The sequence below is a fragment of the Corythoichthys intestinalis genome, chromosome 2 (assembly GCF_030265065.1).
Source record: "Corythoichthys intestinalis isolate RoL2023-P3 chromosome 2, ASM3026506v1, whole genome shotgun sequence".
Classification (NCBI taxonomy): Eukaryota; Metazoa; Chordata; class Actinopteri; order Syngnathiformes; family Syngnathidae; genus Corythoichthys; species Corythoichthys intestinalis.
In genome coordinates, this window is record NC_080396.1 from 63,430,197 (window position 1) to 63,452,147 (window position 21,951).

General features: G+C 39.2%; 1 protein-coding gene across 1 annotated transcript; it reads right to left on the reverse strand.

Annotated features, from left to right (window-relative positions):
- Positions 1–6,000: 6,000 nt before the first annotated feature.
- Positions 6,001–21,420, reverse strand: bpifcl (BPI fold containing family C, like). The gene is made up of 15 exons (XM_057858404.1): positions 21,200–21,420; positions 19,078–19,192; positions 18,520–18,651; positions 15,814–15,969; positions 15,676–15,739; positions 15,458–15,518; positions 15,205–15,296; positions 14,673–14,849; positions 14,534–14,593; positions 14,303–14,467; positions 9,942–10,009; positions 9,829–9,871; positions 9,694–9,757; positions 6,373–6,449; positions 6,001–6,301 (listed from the first exon to the last, which is right to left on the reverse strand). The coding sequence occupies exons 1-15, from the start codon at positions 21,297–21,299 to the stop codon at positions 6,242–6,244; spliced, it is 1,434 nt and encodes a 477-aa protein (XP_057714387.1). The 5' UTR covers positions 21,300–21,420; the 3' UTR covers positions 6,001–6,241.
- Between the last annotated feature and the right edge of the window lie 531 nt (positions 21,421–21,951).

Genomic DNA, 21,951 nt, shown 5'->3' on the forward strand with positions numbered 1-21,951 from the left:
GCCAGGCAAGGAGTTAGTTTTGGGGAATTTCAGGTCTTTTCTTGTTGATTTTGGGCATTTACCGCTCACTTTCTGTTGATTTTGGTTTATTGAAAAGGAAGTGGGTCAAGAATGTCCTCAAATAAATAAGAAATAACTCAAACAAAGTAAATTGTAAATGCCCTAAAATGAACAGGAAGTGACCTGTAAATACACACCAGGCCTGACCGTGGGTGACAAGGTGCCCTGGGTGAACATGTAGCTTGGAGCCCCCCCCTCCCCCCAAATAATATATATTTAGAAAAAATATTGCCAAAACACTGTAGAAGCTATTGTTTTTAAATATAAACAAATAGCAAATTTTCCTTATAGCACTTGTTAAATTTTGTTCATACAGTAACACAAGCACATTCAGATCATTTTATGAAACAAATAGCCATAGAATTCTCATCAATGTTTGCCTTTTGGACATCATGACCACTTGATAGCGCCATAGAGCAAATCAACAACCATTAGGCTTTGAATCAATAGCGTACCACACGAATGCTATTTTTAGACCATGACTTCGCCATCGTAACGCGAAAGTATGACATTATGAACACGCCCTTGCATACAATCAATGCTATTTCTGCTATTTTTCTCCAGTAATCCTTCAAAAAAGAACATGCCGATCAAAAACTGCTGCTATGGAACTTGTAGAAACGACTCTAGACATTGCGACATATGATGTTTCCTTCATATGTTTTACGAAACCAGAAACTCTGAGGAAAAAATGTGAAGAATGGATCAACTTGCGCAGACGTCCAAAAGACCAGTTTAATGCCAGCAAGGTGAAGCCATTCACATTTCATATGCAGTAAACATTTTGTTGTGGGCCATGGTCCGCCAAAGGACGAAGAGGTAAACCATTTTGATATTTTTACTGATGTCTTAGCGTTGCGTTTTGCAGTGCTGCTTCTGTCTGACAATAAATGACCTGAAAAAATTAAAATGGTAACAGACTGCCACTGTTACCTTGTCTTTTGTAAAAAAAAAAAAAAAAAAAACTTTGGTGAGGGGGAAGTGTAAATATAATTTGTTATTAATGAAAAAATTAAAAGTGTTCGTTGAATGTCACTGATTATCATTTGCGATCGCTAACAAAAAATAGCAATGTATATTGCCCCCAAGAACGGTCAGAGACGTAAGACAACCGGAGGATATAATATACAAGAAAGACCGGGCATATGGTGATGAAGGATAGATTGTTGAAACAGGAGAATGTCATGGCCAGTGGCGTAAGGCAATGCACACAAGAAAAAGGTGTCGATAAAAAAGCTAAGTTTGGATCAGGTCGGCTCTTTTTCCCGTCTTTTTCAGCCCTCAACACTCAAGCCTCTTTAACTGAACATTTCTATGTTCTTCCTCATCTTTACCAGTGAATTAGGCACCAGGGACATAATTTTCGGACAGAATTGGTAGGTTTAGCTCAGTAAACATCTCGTTCGTACACTATTTCCATTCATTTACTATTAGGGACTAACGGGCGGTTGACCAGCCAGGCAACAATTGCTAACGTCATGAATATTAATAAGCAAAAGTGACGTGTTGCTTGTGGTACGCCATTGTCTGGAAAGCTTCATTTGGTCATCACTGCGCAATGTAATTTCTCATTTCCCTTGGGAGAGATGCACAACCTCTGCTGTCAACACTGTTGTCGTACAACATGCCTCATGCCTCCTTACCATGCATTGCTGCACTACAGATGTAAATAACATTCAAACATCATGTTCTGTGCTAATTATTTTGTTAGTGTTCCACCTGTTTCATTAATTGGTAGTTATACTATTTAGTTTGTTGTTATGTGATCATTTTAGTTCCGTTTTGAAACTGTGAGTTTGAATGACCTTTGATTTAATCACATTCCATTATTTGTCATGTTTCGTAAAGTAGATATGCTTGCATACTGTAAATGTGGACTGTTCCTCCCTGCCTCATAAGTGGCACAAAAATAGCAGATGCATAGACTTCATAATGATATTGACGGGTCACCTAAGCCATACACTGCGCCTCGCCTTCAAGTAGGGAGCGTGCCCACATCAAGAGGAGTTATTCTCACTCATGCACGCAGTGATCTAACACCGGATTTAGGTTGAAAAAGGATGAAACATGTTCGGCACACAAACAGGAAACATTGTCTCAGGAGTGATTTGTTCGAGGATTCAAAGTAATTATTAATACCTTGCTTGCATTTTGAAACGTAGTGAAAAAAAAATCAATGGGAGAAATTAACTGCTACAGCATTGGTGTCTTAGTTCAATATATTTACATAAAATAAATGCAAACTGCACTTTTTTTTTTGCTTTTAGCCAAGATTCGAGACTGTTTACATTCATATCTATGAAAAAAAAATCAGGGATTTAAGCATTCATTCCCAAGAATTTTCAATGGAAAAAGCCTGATAAGGCGGCGCTACAGTGGCTTAAAGACTAGCAGCACATTCGACATATTTACGTAAAATAAATGCTAAAAGCCCAGTTCTTTGCTCTTTTAACAAATAATCGAGACTGTTTTACGTCCTTATCTATAAAGAATTGAGGGATTTACGCATGTGTTCACAATAATTTTCAACGGAAAAAGCGCTTTGTCAGTGTTTCCACTCGGTCAGCTTTGACGGAGGTAGGCCCCCAATTATCGGCCCAGTGCCACGTGTCCCGTCAATATCATTATGAAGTCTATGACAGATGGCTATTACAATCCATATTGGAAACGGAAAATAATTTTTATGTGTAGCAGATATATATGTACAGTGCCTTGCAAAAGTATTTGGCCCCCTTGAATCTTGCAACCTTTCGCCACATTTCAGGCTTCAAACATAAAGATATGAAATTTAATTTTTTTGTCAAGAATCAACAACAAGTGGGACACAATCGTGAAGTGGAACAACATTTATTGGATAATTTAAACTTTTTTAACAAATAAAAAACTGAAAAGTGGGGCGTGCAATATTATTCGGCCCCTTTACTTTCAGTGCAGCAAATTCACTCCAGAAGTTCAGTGAGGATCTCTGAATGATCCAATGTTGTCCTAAATGACCGATGATGATAAATAGAATCCACCTGTGTGTAATCAAGTCTCCGTATAAATGCACCTGCTCTGTGATAGTCTCAGGGTTCTGTATAAAGTGCAGAGAGCATTATGAAAACCAAGGAACACACCAAGCAGGTCCGAGATACTGTTGTGGAGAAGTGTAAAGCCAGATTTGGATACAAAAAGATTTCCCAAGCTTTAAACATCTCAAGGAGCACTGTGGAAGCCATCATATTGAAATGGAAGGAGCATCAGACCACTGCAAATCTACCAAGACCCGGCCGTCCTTCCAAACTTTCTTCTCAAACAAGGAGAAAACTGATCAGAGATGCAGCCAAGAGGCCCATGATCACTTTGGATGAACTGCAGAGATCTACAGCCGAGGTGGGAGAGTCTGTCCATAGGACAACAATCAGTCGTACACTGCACAAATCTGGCCTTTATGGAAAAGTGGCAAGAAGAAAGCCATTTCTCAAAGATATCCATAAAAAGTCTCGTTTAAAGTTTGCCACAAGTCACCTGGGAGACACACCAAACATGTGGAAGAAGGTGCTCTGGTCAGATGAAACCAAAATTGAACTTTTTGGCCACAATGCAAAACGATATGTTTGGCGTAAAAGCAACACAGTTCATCACCCTGAACACACCATCCCCACTGTCAAACATAGTGGTGGCAGCATCATGGTTTGTTCCACTTCACGATTGTGTCCCACTTGTTGTTGATTCTTGACAAAAAATTAAAATTTTGTATCTTTATGTTTGAAGCCTGAAATGTGGCAAAAGGTTGCAAGGTTCAAGGGGGCCGAATACTTTTGCAAGGCACTGTACTTCATATCAGGGGTGAAGGTAGCTAGTATTTCTTGCCGGAACTCTCTGACATAAAGTTCAGCACGGACCCCTTAGCACTTTCTCCTCATAGTTCTGAGATCAAGGGTTCAATCCCGGGCCCCGGCCTTCCTGTGTGGAGTTTGCATGTTCTCCCCGTGCCTGGGTTTTCTTCGGGTACTCCGGTTTCCCCCCCACATCCACAAAACATGCATGGTAGGCTGATCGAACACTCTAAATTGTCCCTAGGTATGACTGTGCATAGACTTCATATTTATGTTGACGGGACAGATTCCCCATTCACTGTGCAACGCCTTCAAGTAGGGGGCCATTCTACACTCCGCTTCAGTTGGTCGAAGTCAGTCGCAGTTATTCTCAAAACACATGCAGGGATCCAACGCCGGTTTTATTTTGAAAAAATACGAAAGCTGTACCGTATACAAACAGGAAGGATTGTCTTAGGAGTGATTTGATTCAAGGTAATTATTATATTCTTCGTACCATGCATACATTTTGAAACGCTGTGAAAAAAAATCAATGGGAGAAATTAGCTGCTACGGCATTGGTGTCATAGTTCGCGATATTTACGGAAAATAAGTGCTAACTGCCCGGTTCTTTGCTCTTTTAACAAAGAATCGAGACTGTTTTACATCCATATCTATAAAGAATTCAGGGATGTAAGCGTTTATTCACAAGAATTTTCAACGGAAAAACCTCTTTGTCTGTAATTCCACTCGGTCAGCTTTGACGGCCACGCCAACAATGCAGGCCCGGTATTAATCGGCCCTGCGTCCTGTCAATATATTATGATGTCTATGGACAGTGTCCACATACTGCCCATAGTTAGCTGTGATATGCTCCAGCTCACCTGTGACCCTTGTGAGGATCAGCGGCTCGGGAAAAAAATGAATGACCTCAACCTAAATTTTAACTATTCAAGAATATAGAATGTACTTTAAAATGGAAGATAATTTAAACATTGAGCTTTTTTTAAATTATTATTTAAAAATAATAAGTATATAAGTAACATTAACAAAAAATAAGTACAAATGACTTACACTGAAATTGAATATATTTTGAAAACAAAGCAAACATTGATTCTTTTAATTATACGAAAGTAAATAAGTAGCCTTACATAAATGAACAAAAATAAGTCCAAAGTGCACATAAACGTCATCGACTCTTTCATTTCTGTTATAGAGCTGATCAATTTTCCATTGCATTGCGTTCTTTTCCCTATATTTGTTTTTCCCCCCAAAAACGGAGAGGGTCTGGCTGCAGACAGCCCCTCCTCCGCTCGTCTCAGTCCCCTGTTTTGCAGCCGACTCACTTGGGAAGAGAAAACATGCATTTGTACCAATCAGAGCTAACTATCCATGCTGATCACATGTCATTATGTTAGCCAATTGAACGGACAGCAGAGTCCAGTTGTTTTTGTCTTGTCAGATACAGAGCGACGCTTGGTAGAACTAGGTAGAATAAATAAATCAATAATAAATATCGGTGGAAACGGATTACGCTACACAAGCTCTTTATTAGGCTTGTTATTAACACTTGTGTATGTAAATCTGACTTTAGTAGATTATTCTTATTAGAGATGCGTGTGTGGCAGCGTGGCCCGTTTTTTTTTTTTTTAAACATGGGGTTTTGTCAGTTGCCGTCATATTTTCGGGATCAAAGCACCATATGCCAGAACGTTCCGGCCCACTTTCACCCCTGCTTCAACCCTAAACCCAATCGCCTGGCTTGACTATGCCCAGGGCCAGCACTAATGCACACAAAATGCTGTGAAGGCTCTAGTTTCAGAGCCATTGATGGCGCTAGATGTCCAATTCGGTCAAAATGAATTGGATGTATAGCGTTTTCAATGGCAGCCAGTGAGCTAATGTAGACACTATTCTAATGGAACATTTTGGTAGCAACCTGCTGTTTTTTGTTTTGTTTTTTTTTTTCCAGATAGTGACAGTTTTTCAAAAGCATATATCGATTGTTGGTGGGAGCTTATTGATAATGCAATATATCACCTTTTTGATTAAAAAAAATCAGAATTTTGAAAGCATACAAACACAGCAATTTACAATAGTAACCTTGAATTGGAACCACATGATGTCTTTGTAGTGGGTTGAATGTAGTTTTTATTGTATTTGTTATGATTTCTGGTACAATGTTAGTTGGAGTAGGTCAATTTTCAGCAACCTTGATTCACATGGTGTAGAATGAAAGAATGTCTTTAAGAACTACAATCATTGAGAAATATGATCTACTGTATCTCTACAGTTTGCAGCATTATGTGTAGGCATAAAAAATTAAAAGCGCATTAAGTGCATTGGGTTTCAACATGAGTCATAAGGAACGGCCAACATTGTGTTCAGCTGAATATTGTGTCACTGGTCATGAGCTCAGCATCGGAAGAGAAAGCAACAAATCCCTGTATGAAGAAGCCACAAGGCAAAATGAGCCCACAAAGTGAGAATGTCTACATTTCATTGTGCTGCCTACCTCTTCCACGGTGAGAACTGAGTTCACCAGCTGTGCGTGTAGTGTTCGAGGTAAAGCAAAGCCCGTGGCAAGTTTGTCTGCAACACAAATGCATGAACGCAATCATTGATTTAATGATGGCTTACTGTAATTAATTTATTAATAAGATAAGAGGCAGACTAACTATAACACACAGTTCACTTTGGCCTTTAAGAGGACATTCCAGTCATTTTAATGATCTGTTTCTATATGATATGTGTTTTAAGCTAAGTGATGAAAATATTCACAGGCTAAGAAAAACTGAGTGCTGAAACTATGAGTTAGAGCAAGATAGAAAGCAAAGAGCTGCCAAGATTTTCTGGGCAGGCCCCAAAAATTATTTTGTTCATGAAAACTGTAAGGAGCTCTCCAGTGCTGCTAATGTATTTTTTCATGTCCCCCTAATTTTAGTATATTGAAGAAAATTGAAATTTCTTATTTGAAACTATTGGAATATATAGTATTCTTGTATGACATCCTGTAAATGTATTGTTTTTTAACAGGTACTGAAATTGCCTTATGCCATGTCTTTTAAAAAATGAGAGGTTTGTTAACCCTTGAGAGTCGAAGGACGCGCCGGCGCGTCCTCAGCGCACGTCGTCTTTGAAGCGCCCTCACGTTTTAATTACGTCACCCACATGCCGTTGGTTGGTCTCGTTTTAAAGTGCGGAAGTTGCGGTTTACTCTCGTTATTATTTGAAGTCAATCGACCAACTAGAACGTGAGATATTGTCATTTAAGTTTTATAGTTTTATTGTCCTCTCAAAAAAACATTAAAACGCTGCATGGATCATTTGTTTATGTCTATATTTCCATCATTTCTAGTCCTTTTTCAAAACGGAAGCTCCATGAAAAAAACACAAATCAAACGAACCCTTTCGAAGTCACAGTGGAAGCACAAAATGCGTTTTTAAAAAATTTTTTTTTATAAATATAACTGCGGTGCGAGGTTCAACCGAACGAGAGGGAGGAGGAGTGTTCTGAAGCAGCGAGGTGGCGAGCGACGGCCAGTTGGATACTGCTGGATCGAGCAGCGACTTTGTGTGACTTTGACAATGAACGGAAAACTAAATTTAGCGCAAGCAATTGTGCTTCTGATCAACTTGAGGAAGAGGATGGTCCAAATTCGTCATCATCGTCTTCTTCGGAAGAGTCCTCGAGTGAAGATAGTGACGGATTTGAACACGTGGGTGACGCCATCGACGAGCAGAGGTAAACCAACTCACTCTTTTTTTTCATGCTGAAAACGTTTCTTTTGAAAGTTTCTTTTGATATTGCAAGACAAAGTTAATTTTGATGCAATATAAGTGTGTGTTTGTGTATATAATAATAAAATGTGCATATCAGATCAAAGTCGTACGTGCACTGTGGGTATCCCAGGCAGGAATTTATAATTTGTGGTGTTCTTCTTTCTATATGAAGATTAGGGATGTAGCACATATTCAGCTATGGTATTCTTTCTATTGTCATACATATAGATTTCCATTATTATTTATTGCTGTATATATTTTTATTTTATACTTTATTATTTTCATAAATACTGACTTATTTTCATGTACATTTATAGTGACAATGAAAGCAAAGTGAAATGAAAATGGAAGGGTGGAAAGAGGACCGACACCCCATGGAAGTGTGAGCTGTGTGATGTAGCCGTGTCTAATTCCAGGACGAAACTGCTTTTCGGAGTGGCATGACTGAAAAAATTTTAACTTGTTTATTGTAAATATTTTTGAAAATGCTTTTTTCCCCCCAATGTTATATATATATTTTTTTCCCACATCAATCTTCTCAATTTGTGTATATAAATGTGTGTTCAAGAAGCTTGATTGTGTGTACATAGTTTTCATCAGGCGATTGGCCGCAATACCTAAACTCATAAAGAGATGGCCTCTAAACACTTTTTGTGTTAGATGGTATATATTTTTTCACTGTTCTTCACTGTTAGGTCTGCTGTATATAACCTGTTTTGACTGGAGCATGTATAAAGGCAAAAAACGCCTATGGCTATACCTGTTGTTTATGTTGAATTGTCAAATATAAGACTATTTATTCTAAATTTTTTTGGTTGAATGTTCATCCTAACATGTTGAATAAATATTACAAAGTTTCAAAACGGTTCGTTACGCATGTTTGGTTGTCAATTGGACATCAATATTAAAAATTTTGACAAAACGATTTTGGAATTTTTGGTCTTTTTGGGCCCAAAATGATGATTTATAATTGATCAGTGAAGGAAACAACAATTTGGACATGAAGTTCAAGGTGTCACAAAAAAAGGGACCAAACCAGGCCATCGTAAACAATTCTTTCTTTGAAATATAAAGGCAACTTCAAAGGCATGCAAAATCAGACAAAATAGGCCCAGACCTTAAAGGGTTAATAACAAAATGTGGATTTAACCAGATTAGAGAGAATTTACATGGTTTTAGCTGTGACTGAGTGATCACAAGGCATTTCCTCTATTTTAAAGTAGATGCAGTAAGTGGGTTTTTGAGGCAGTTATGCAATTTGACGCTGGAACTGATAAATGGGAGGGATGACAGTTTTGTATTGTTACAGTCTATTCGTTTGTTTAAACTACTGCCATGATTGTTGTTCAATGTTTGGGTGCAACATGTGGATGTGACAAAATTTCTATAATAGTTGTAGTGTTGTAATAGTTTTGCAGTAGTTATTGTTATTGGGGAGCGAAGGGGGGAATAGCGGTGTCTCCCAAAAATTTTACTTTTTAAAATTTTATTTTAAACCTGTCTCTCCTGTCTTCTTAGCCAAAGAGAATGGGAATGTGTGTCTTTGTGGAACAGTTTTAATGTGCCACATGGGAGTTTGGTGTACTCCAAAATGAGGATATTTTTTAGCGTCATGGTACCAAAAATGAATCTAACAAATGAACAATCAGATAACAATTCTTTGGACAATGTTGCCATACTGGTCAATATTAAAAAGTCTGCCACAATTCAATTTGATTCAAGAGCCTACGATCGATAAGTACAGTATTATAAACACATTACACACAACCACATTTCACTTGAAGCAATAAAAATTTAAAACAATTTAAGACATTTCGACCATTTTGTTGTTGAAACATTTCAGACATTTGAATGAAAACCACTTTTACCAACACGGCTGATCTGAAAGGTGATTATTGATTGGATCGGGGACGTTGCTCAACTAATATCTGGATTGATCCAGACTGATGTATCATTACACCAGTTGTATGTGTAGTACTTGTTAGATTACAGAGGCTCTACTTTCTGCAGAGTGGTACTGTACACCCCCCCCACCCCCCCCACGATAACTCACCATTCAGTTGTGGCAAAACGACTATTTGCATTAGCGCCAAAGCCAAGTTTTTCAAACCATCAATCTACAAAGATAAGCATTCTTCATGAGTTAGCCCATCTTTTGCTGGATGACATGAAAACAGTGTAGGAGTACCTTAAAGGGTCCAATCTCACTTGCTCTCAGACTCAGAGTGAAGCTGTTTGCAACAAAAAATGCCTCATTGCATTACTTGAACTTTTAAATCCAGATGCGTTTATTATACTCACTTTTGCATTGTTACCGAGCCCTTCAGCCGTCCATCGGCGACCCATGCTTTGCCACTGAAATTGGAGTTCTTCAAGAAAAGGGTTCACCAGAGGGTTTGCTTTTAATTCATGTCAAACATTTTATCATTTCATCTTAAAAACACTGATTTATGAAATATGTCGAGATTAAGTTGGTACAGAAACTTCATAATTGAGGCAGTCCCTGATTATTGGTGGATTAGAGGACTACTTGTTGTGCTCTATAGCAGTGGTGGAAGGTAACAAAGTAAAAGTACTTTGTTACTGAACCTAAGCACATTTTTTGTGTATCTGTACTTTCCTTGAGTACAAATATGAAGTGGTACTTTTTACTTCACTATATTTGACAGCACGTATCTGTAGTTTTACTCCACTACTTTACAAATTGTCATTTACGCTACATGTTACTTTTGTTTTTTTTTTTCTCATTGGGAATTGATAGTTTCGTTTTCATGCCTCCGACGCAATCGTTAAGCCCCGTGCAACTATACCGTAATCGAGCACTAGAGGCAGCGACATAAGTACAAGCAAGATTAGGCAGGTGAACAAGATATTAAGAGCTGAAACGAATACTCGAGCAACTTGAGTAACTCGAGTTTCAAAACTGATCCGAGTAATTTGATTCGCCTTGAGGAATCGTTTATTTTTGCCAGCTCTAAGCATCATGTTTTGCCCGGACTACTTTTAATGCGGGATGAAGCGCACACATCACGTGCGTAGAGGAACAAGCAATAATACCTGACTGCAGCCGACAGCCGCTACAAACTATGCCAACATTGCTAAAAACTACGCCAGCATGATGATACAGTGGTAGCAGGTAGTGTCCGACGCGTCTCATAGAAATCACATGTATAAAGAACTAGATTCGAAATGATAGACCCGGCGGCGTTCGTAAACAACCGCCATCTTAAAGCAGTAGACTTTTCAGTGCTAATAAATAAGAATAATGTTACTGTGCCTTGCTCACATAACGTTAGCCCTGCGGAGGGCTAGGTTTTACATACAGGCTTTATTTAATCTGTGAAAACAGCGCTTTAGAATGATTAGGGTGTAAAACAAAAACATAATAAAGCTAACTGTCGATTTTTGCGCAGTAGTCATTGCTGGATAAAACAACAAGTAGCACTGGTCCCTAATGTACTCCAATACAGCAGGTATCATACTTTTATTTTGAATACTGCAAAAACTCAAAATCCTATCAGCACTTACAGTTTAAACTAATTTAAGACTCAACTAGAACTTAAAAACAAATGGAAATTCAATTGAAACACTTGGGAAAAGCACCTAACTTTTAAGTGATGTGTGTTATCAAGTGCACTGACATTTTTAGGTAAGAAATAATATTTTTTTTTCTAAGATCTTGAAGTTTTTTGAGGGAAAGCAGTAGTTAGTTAGTTTTTTCCTAGCCACATCTGAGATACAATTGCTGGCTGTTTTCAACAATGTACATCGAAAAAAAAGACATTGATTGACTGAACATGTTTCAGTAATAGATGAAATGTCTTGTTTTCTCATGTACATTTATAATTGCTCTTTACCTAAAAAAAATTGTTTTATCCGATTACTTGATTAATCGATAGAATTTTCAGTCGAATACTCGATTACTAAAATATTCGAAAGCCGCAGCCCTAAAGATATTGACCAACAGCAAGCAACACACCTTCAGATGGGTGGGTGCTACACACTTTTCTACAGTAGGTGGGGGGGATGCAATGGACTAGAGCATGAATTATTTCGGGAAATCCCACTGGTCACGGAAGGGGAATAATAATCAACGGGAGCAGGCGGGAGTGGGAACACCTACAAAGATGATTTTCACCTGTGTTAAAAAACCTAGAGGACTGAAGTGGATATTTTTGTAGATTTATTTTCGTGGGCCACACTGTCTCGACTTGCGTTGGCACGTCAAAAGAACTACACATTCCAATATCCCAAGTTTTCAACTCTTCGACTTCCGGCTACTATATTTGCGTGGACTTAAAATGGCGAACGGTGGAGGTGAAAACAAGAAGAGATAACTACACATAAAACACCGAAATAATGACCCATCAGTTAAACTGGAGGAGGAAGATCCAAGTTATTAGAAAACGTCTTGAGAGTGAAACACGACGGTGCAACTACAAAATAAGGGGCATGTAAAAAATGTGTGGGTCTCGCAGTTGTGATTTGGGGACAAGCGGTCTCAAATTGATTTTAAGATGCATTAAACTCAGTAATTGAACAGATTGAAGAGTGCCATGATGACCCAAATGATTAACTTGATCCGGACCACAACTTCTACAATAGCATGTTGGACAACTGTAAATACTACACAGTGGACCAGTATAACAACTCCGTGGATGTGGACGGTAAGCTAAAAATTATCAACGGCAGAAGTCTCTACAAGAATTTTGAACACATTAAGGATTATCTACTAAAGATAACAAAGGCTCTGACTTTAATTTGCACGGATATAACATGGCACAAATGAATCGGGCATCTAAGGGGGGAGGGGGCGTTGCCTTGTTTGTTAATGAAAATTTTTAGGTTTGAAATCCTACATGACATGCCAATTAGGATTGACGATCTCCTGGAATGTATTATAATTGAGCTCCTTATCCCCAATTGTAAAAACATAATTATCTGCTGTGTCTACCGAGCTCCTGATTCAAATGTCCAGCTCTTTACTGAGTATATGGAAAAGATACTGTTTAAAACGAATAATAAGCATGTCTTTTTTTGTGGAGACATTAATCTTGAGATAAAATATGTACAACATGTTGTTTTACTTTCCTCATACATTCATGTCTGATGAAACTGTCACAGTGATTTTTGTGTGCGGCAATGTTGCCACCATGTACACTTTAGGAATGTACCCTTTAAAGAGACTTATATGAAAAGCATTTTGAGTCACTACTTGCACACCAGCTGTGATAACACATAACACTTTTGCCACATAGCCACAACAAAATGTTCCCACAACAAATAGATGCTAGAATGTCAGGGACAATGACAAAGCCATACCTTGTACACCCTGAAACTCAGACCACTAATCTGCCTCTGCACGAGACTGCTGTGTGATCAACAACTGCAATGGAGGTGCTTGACTGGACGCTGAGTTATTGTTCAAACCCAGATTGTTGATTGTGTTATTGTACAGTTTGTGGCCATGTGGTGTATGTAACTGTACCATGTCTGATTGTGCGTCTTTAGCTGTATGAGGGGACAGGAAAATGATAAGCATATGCTTCTCACGTCTGCCCTTGTCTTCTTCTTTGGTTCTTTCTTCCTTCGGGCAAATCATTTCACATTTTGTAATTGTCAATGATTGTCAATGATACCGATGATGATGATGACAATAAATATTTCATTCATTCATTCACTCACTCATTCGTTCATTCATTCATTCATTCATTCATTCTTTCATAATAATAGGAAAAACAATACACGGACTTTCCCAATGACCATTTTGAAGGTGTTTTAAAAAAAAAACAGAAAAGGGAGAGGGAGTAATTTTGACTGGGAGAGGGGCGGGATTGGGATTCATTCTTCTGGAGTGGGACGGGATAGGATTTACTTGTTTGACTTGGGATGGAATGAGACTTTTTCGCTTGGAGCGGGAAGAAACGGGAGTGAAAATCCCCTCCTGATTCATGCTCTAGTACAGGGGTGGGCAAACTATTCCACAAAGGGCCACAGTGGGTGCGGGTTTTTGTTGCAACCCATTAAGAGGACACATTTTCACCAATCTGCTGTTTTACAAGTGCAATCAGTCAATTGCAGTCAGGTGCTTCTTATTTCTGCTGAAACCTCATTGGTTATACTATCTGTGCTGGGTCAGTTGGAACAAAAACCAGGACCCACTGCGGCCCTCGAGGACCGGTTTGCCCACCTCTGCTCTAGTATGCGCCTGATAGGTGCTTGCAATCTGCCATTAAGCTAAATTTTGCGCTTGTTAAGCTTCTGTTTACAGTGCAGTCAATTTTATTGCTTGTTTTTTTCCCATTCTGCACAGTTTTAAATAAAATTGAGCAGTCAATGAATTTTCTGGTTATTTTTTTGCATATTGGCTCAGATCTCATATATAACATTTTTGCATCAGGAAAAAGTACTTTTACTTTTTACTTGCAAATTAGTAAAAGTAAATTCCGTAGAAAGTACTCTTGTACTATTATTTTTGTAAATTCGTTTTTAGATACTTGTACTTTTACTTACAGTACGTATTTTTTATTTGCACCTGTATCTGTACTTTTACTCAAGTAAAAAAAAACATGGGTACTTTATCCACCACTGCTCCATAGTGATTTCATTGTCCTACCTTTATAGACTACATTCAAATGGAACAAACAACAATAAGTGCTCACCACATGGAGTTTAAATAGCGGTGCCAGTCTGGTGTGCTGGATGGCAAAGGCCTTAACCGCACCCTGCATGCTCAGCATGACAGCCCCGGAGTGAAAGGAAAACATTGGAATGTCTGTGGCATAAATCTGCAGTAACATCATCAAGTCTGGAAACATCTCGGGGAGCTGCATGAGAATAATTTTGGGTTGAAACATTGCCAGCCATGTAAATCCAAGTTACCGCTTATTTACCTGCGGAATAAAGGGGCCCATGGAAGTTGTGTTGAGGCGCACGGGAAAAAATGGGGGTATCTGAGGAGGGGAAGAAACATTTTACCCGAACCTATTCAAAGTGATGAGAAAAATGTTCTTCTGCAAATTCAAAACTCACCATGCTGTCATTGATGAAGGCCTGCAGTAAATCAGATGAGAAGTAGCTGAAGGAAGCTGAGTTGGCTGTAAAGTCAGATAAACCTATAGATAGCATGTAACCTGGCTGTTGCGGTACGGTGAAAGGTTGAGCCTGAAATGGAGGCTCCTTTGGGCTTTTGATACTGTAGATTTCGCCCTTCAACACATTTCAAAATAATAAGCATGAGTTTATTATAGGTAAAAAAAAGCATGTGGTACAACATGTAAATCTTTTGCGGCCATTGACGCTTATGGATATCCAATCCATTTTGCAGTGAATGATCGCTTCTAGATCCTCCCAGTCAAAATGGATTGGACGTCTATCGCTGGCAGTGGCACTGAACTAGTTCATTATCATAATTTAAATGATTCATTCAAAAAACTAATAGTGTGACAAGCCTGGTTATACAAGTAGTATATATAGTAAATTTCATCCCTTAATGATTGACGCAGATTTCAAAGTGCTAACCAGTTATGCCAATAAAAATGATAAGACAAGTAAATTTCCCAACCTTGAGTCCAAGTTGAAGATTTGTCATCTCAACAAGAGGCAGGCCAGTTAGAGGCAAATCCAGAGTGACGTCTTCATCCAGCGGGAAGTTGACTGAAAGTATAGTTCGAATAATTTGAATGGATGCTTTTTACCTTCAATACCTGGAGTTTATGTTGCATTTCTTGACATTTTAAATTGGGATAAGAAGAGATAAATGTCTTTTGCTAAGAAGCTTTATGTTATTATATTTTTTACATAACAGGCTGCAATACCTTTCATGTCCTTAAGATAGTTCTCCAGGTTTGCAATGACTTCCTCCAGAGCAGAGCATATCTGGAAAGATCAGAGTAGTTACTCCCAACCACACATCAAAAGATCCAGTTTTAATCTATTGATCTGAAAGCAATAATATGATTGGGTTGACAATGAACATTATCAGTGAACAACACTCATTTGTGATAAACAAAAGCAAAAACCGAAAATCCCTCACCATGGTTGGCAGTTGATCTTTAATCCGGTCCTTGATTCGGCTCTCCAAATGTCTTAGAACCCAGCTGTGGAGGCGTGGCATTGAATATTAGATTGCACTACAATATGAAATGTGGCTCGTGTGATCTGAACTGGGTACCTTCTTTCGCCATAGAAATGTAAGTCAACATTGCCCGTTTCTGCGGTGCAGTTCACGCTAGTTAAAGACAGATGCCCGTCAGTGTCCCTCCCCAGCTGCACTATGGAAACCAGGTCCACTCCAAACAAAGCCATGTCAAAAGAGCCACCTCTATGTCTGAAAATGCAGCATTCAATGTATTATGCTTATGTATTAATGGCATGATCGCAGATTAAGCTTTATCTTAAGGCACCATTGTGGTTTGAATGTCTTAACATTCTATGCAATAAAAAATAAATAGTTAATGGTACCACTAGAGGTGGGATCTCGAGTCTCGAGTAAAGTCAGACTTGTTGCTATTTTTAGAGCTTATGACTTGCTTGGCTATGATTTGATGATAGAGGTGTAGGTGTGTAGCTCATGTAAGCCAAATGGCTAACCGGAATGGCTGTTGGCTCGGTGGGGAGCCACGGTTTGCTCTTCATGTTCCTCAAGGGAGCCCTGAGGCTTTGTCCTTGTCGGGTTGATGGGACTTACACTTGGTCCTTGACTGCATGTGCCAGCCATCCATGAGCCCTTAGCAGGGGGTAAGACTCACTGGGTGGCTCAGAAGATGGCTTTCGTATTCGCCCTTGCCTCAGCGAAGCACGTAGGCGAGCTGCACGAGCTTTCTGTTAGCCCGTCGTGCATGTTGTGGTACCCTGAGGGCTCGGGGGGGTCACTCTGTGGGCGAACATTGCCTACGTTTCCAATGAATTGTATGGCTCGCATTCTAATCGGCCTATTCAGCTTGCTGCTTATACTAGTAGCTCCCTGCAGGGTAAGGCCAGGGTCAAGCCAAAGCTTTTGTGCCTGGTCAGGGCCCTTAGACTTTATGTGGACTGTACCTCTGGTTTTCGTAGGTCTTCGCAACTTCGCCGTGGACAGGGGTTTGGAGGACATACATGCCGCTGATTCGTGGCCTACAGTAGGACTTGTTCCTTTTTTGAGATTCTACAGCAAGGATATCCCGTCTTTGACTTTACGTAGGCTAGCCTGTATGGTTGATGCCTGGGCTTCCTCGTGACTACGCTGATATTGGCCATTCAGTACTTTAGCACAACCTCTGGCAGTCAGCAGGGATGGAATAGAACGAAATTTAAGTATGTAACTTCGATTCGACAAATACAGAATGACCGCCAGACCGTTCTGTCACTCACAATCTAGGATCTCACGTGACAGGGTTCTGTAGGGACCAGAACTCAGTTGTCATCGGAATTTGTCTTTTCCGGGGGCCAACTGGGGGTCACAGGTGATGCTTTTGGTATTGCTACAGACCGTAGCTCCCCACTGAGCCACCGGCCATTCCGGTGTGATGGACTGAGATTGCCACATACACCTTGAGGGTAGATGGAGACCGACCCTTATCCAAGAGGAACTGCAAGAAGTTCAGAATCTCAGGAACAGAGGAACACAGTGGATTCACCCCGCAGACATCACGCCACTTAACAACCTCCACCTAGAGGGTGAAGGGTGCCCTGACGTTTGGAAGCGTCTGCCGAAAGGAAAGCGAACAGCAGTTCAGCAGCCCATCTACAGCCAAACTTGCAGGCAGAGACAACAAGGATCGGGATGGCAAGCTCGCGCCCCCCAGCTGGAACAGAAGCTCCTTCCTGTAGAGGAGACGCCACAGCTCGTTGACACAGAGGCTGCAGAGCAGGTGAAACCACAGGTGGGCCGGTCAGAAGGGGGCCAGCGGCAGCAGCGAGTGACTCTCCCGAAGAACCGTCTGAAGCATCAGCCAGATCAAGGTAAGGGTTAAAGGAGGCCTGTGCGACTGCCCCAGGGACAAGCAAAGGAGGCAATGGGTTGACTCCCAGGAGGCAAGGAGATCGACTGAAGCTTCGCCAAAAACACCCAGATTGTATGAACCACCTCCCCTGGAGAAAGACAGGAAGGGGCATCGGCATGGCAGTTCAGCTGACCGGGCAAGTACGAGGCCAGCAGATGGATACATGGCACTATTTCATAAAACGAAAGCACAAATACAGGCATCTTTGAAAATGTTCCATTTTTATTTCTTCTGCAAACGCCACCTCACCTTGTTGCGGAAACTCAGCATCGTCTTCTTGACTTGGCGAAGGTTGTTATCCAGCTTCCTCCACTTTAAAACCATGGATTCGTTGATCTTGAATTCTCTCGTGGTTGCTCTATTCCCATGTTCCTGTGCGGAACTGATAGCTTACGGTTTAAACTGTGCTTCTTAAGTTGGTATCTGTGTGGGTGCCATTTTCGGGGGGCCTTAACCAAACTGATGGTGTTTTACACAATGCACGTACATACAGTACGCTATACAGTATACCTGCTGGGGGCGTGTCTTTGGCATCCTCTTTCACACGCACCCTTCCCACTTTAACGTCAGCATCCTGTCCTTAGTCATGTCCACTTTTTAACAGCAACATCTCGGCAGGTAATACGTCCAATCATTCAAGCATAAAGATCGTCAAACTCATACATTTATCGATTTTGAAACTCGGCGCACACACAAGGTGTGCCACATTAGAAGGCTTCTCGTCCATTTTGGGGTAAACTTTATTAAGTGTGCCATATGGTTGTGAGAATATGTTACAAAAGTGGATGTTTTTTTTTAAAATCATATTTTAACCACAATTTCTTTTGATCCGATCAGAATATGCAGTTTATCGTAATGCAAATTTACAGTCTAAAAAAATAATTCATTGCACTCACATGAACCAACAATGGGCCTCCCAGCCACCTGTAAATGCAACGTTGAGACCTGTTATGGACATCTTGAAACCAGAGGTGTCTTGGTAGAATTCAACAGATGGTTCTGGAAAGTCACACTTTCTTATTGTGACACTAGAAGACAGAGAGCAACAAGGCTATTATGCATCCAAAAGCTTATGCATTATTTATGACACGGTAAAGTGTATGGATATATTTTTTAATCATTAGAATATGAACCGTATTGTAAGCTGTGAGTTGATTAATAATCATTCACTCTTATTATTTATCCTTATAGTCAGCCAATGACCAAGAGTTTTTTTAATCGACCAATAACAATTTTCAAGTCAAGAAATGACCTTCACATATCTTTCATTTCTTCTTAAATTAGTCATTAAGGAACCTTTTATCACTGTTTTCTTGTCTACTGCGTTGTACCACCATTTCCGGGCTGTAGCTTAAGTTCAGTAATTAAGATGTCTTAATAAACCAAAAATACCGTATGCTCTGAATTAAGAACAACTTTATCGATTTTCATCTACATTTACAGTATCTTATTACCCTGAAAAGGTGTAGTGTATGTTGACCAGGAAGGCAAAGTTTATTTTCCCACTAATATCGGGCAGCGTGGCATGTTCCAACGTCTCTTGAATCCATCCTGCAGTCACGTGCTTTCCTGGGAGTGACAACACATGCAGAACACCATTATGAATCCCTTTCAGTTTTCTCTAATTTTCCCTACAATTTAAACCGACAATGTTGCAGGTGTCAGATTAAATGCTTTGGTCATAACAAGCTGAAGATGATTTTTTTCTTGAGGAATAAGCGGCATGGAAGATGAATGAATGAATATCGCTGCTTTAAGACTTGAGATTCAAACATGTTACCAAAAGTGGGTAGTAACGCATTACATTTACCTGAGTAACTTATTGAGAAAAATGTACTTCTTTTTCTAAGCCATAGTTTTTACTTGAGTAGATTTGTAAAGAAGAAACGCTACTCTTACTCCGTTACTTCGGGCAACACTAGTCATTAAATTTTTTCCTCTTTATTCAACATATTATATTTTACTTTTTCATTTTCTTTTCAGAGATGCCAACAGTAGCTCTACGAGTTTACCAATGAGACGTCGCAACAATAATCACAAGCATCCATTATACCAATCAGACTCAAGCTTGCCGCCCTATTAATATGCCGGCCTGTTCATTCACGTGGCGTCTTTAAAGCACTGTAAAAAAAAAATATATATATATATATATATATTTGACATACATTGCTGCCCTCATCACGACTCAAAAACGCAGGTTTTAACCTCTCTCCCAGTTTTTATTTGGCACCGATCATAGACTTCATAATGTATTGATGTGACACATTCGCCATTAATTGCGTCTTGCCTTCCCGAAGGGGGCCGTCCCACACTCCGCTTCATTTATTAGCAGTCGGTCACATGCAGCGATCTAACGCCGGATTCAGGTTGAAAAAGTTTAAAAGATGTACTGCATACAAACAAGAAGGATTGTCTCAGGAGTGATCTGTTTGAGGATTCAAGATAATTATTATATTTTTTGTACCATGCATGAATTTTGAAACGTGAAAAAAATCAATGTGAGAAATTAGCCGCTACAGTATTGGCATTATACTTCGCAATATTCTCGTAAAATAAATGCTACCTGCACGTTTTTGTACATTTAACCGAGAACTGAGACTCTTTTACGTCCATATCTATAAATAATTCAGGGATTTAAGCATTTATTCAAAAGAATTTTCAACGGAAAAAGCTCTTTCTTTACATAATTTCCTTACTGACTAGCCTCATAGTTTGCAATATTTACACGAAATAAATGCTACCTGCCTGTTTTTTTTGTGTGTGTGTGCTTTTAACCAAGAGACTGTTTTACGCCCATATCAATAATGAATTCAGGGATTTATGCATCTATTCACAAGAATTTTCAATCGAAAAAGCTCTTTGTTTACATATGTCGGCCTCTAATTTCCTTACTGACTAGCCTCATAGTTTGGAATATTTACGTAAAATAAATCCTACCTGCAGTTTGCTCTGTCTTTCCACTCGGTCAGCCTTGACGGAGGTAGGCCCCCTATGAATCGGCCCCGTGCCCCGTGTCCTATCGATACATTATGAAGTCTATGCACCGATTGACAACGGAAAACTGGATATATAATCCTTTTAATCTTATAAACGTAACTATGAAGGAACTACTCACTATTCAACTATTCCAACTAGGAACTATTTTCTCCACTAGAGGGTAATCTTGCCTTTGGACGAATTATGCTTCAGTTCTGAAAAAAGAAAAAAAAAAATTCTCTTTCCGGAATTCAATATATATTTATATTTTTTTGTATTTCTTTGGCTTAATGCAGTAATGTAATAGCTTATAGTCCAGTATAATAACAACAATTTATATAAATAACTTTGTACTGAGGAAACAAATACCATTGTTTTAAAAGTAAATACAAACATCGTAAGCGGTTACTCACAATGTTACTCATTACTTGAGTATTCTTTTCACCAAATACTTTTTACTTGTACTTTAGTACAATTTTTCGATGATTACTTTGACTCTTATTTGAGTAATATTATTTTAAAGTAACGCTACTCTTACTTCAGTCAAATTTTTGGCTACCCTACCCACCTCTGCTTAGTGACCCATACAATTCACCTTACCGTACTGAAGTCCTTTGTTGGTCAGGATGACTTGCATAGCAGGATTTTCTCCAGAGGTGCAATAGATGAGCGTGAGCAGCATTACCAAGCTTGGAAGCATTTTTGCTCTAAGAATATAATATTTACCATAAAAGGACTACAGATTATTTCATTTGGATCTAATTGTTTTCAAGTCATAGACTGGGCTGTAGTAAGTGTTCTGGCAAAAGACGTACCACAGCTTCCTGTGTGAATTAGAATTGAGAAGTGAAACCTATAATAGCATATGACTGTATGTTTGTGGGGAAGGTTGTGACAAAAGAAATGAAACTTAGACTCCTATTGTTCATTTTCTATTTTTTTCTTTTAAATAAACAGTGTATTTTATTATGTACAGTACGTATTTCAATTTCAACAAAAGATTGTATTACAATATAAACTGCTGGCCAAAAGTACTGGCACCCATGCAATTCTGTCAAATAAAGCTCAATTTCTCCCAGAAAACGATTGCAATTACAAATGCTCTGGTAGTAATATCTTCATTTATTTGGCTTCCAATTAAAAAAACACAAAAGAGAATGAAAAAAAATTAAATCATTATCGTTTCACACAAAACTCAAAACCAGTATTAGCCCACTCAGCCAAATATTAGGTAGCACAACCTTTAGACAAAATAACTGCGGACAACCGCTTCCGGTATTGATCAATGAGTTTCTTGCAGTGCTCTGCTGGAATTTTAGACCATTCTCCTTTGGCCAACTGCTCCAGGTCTC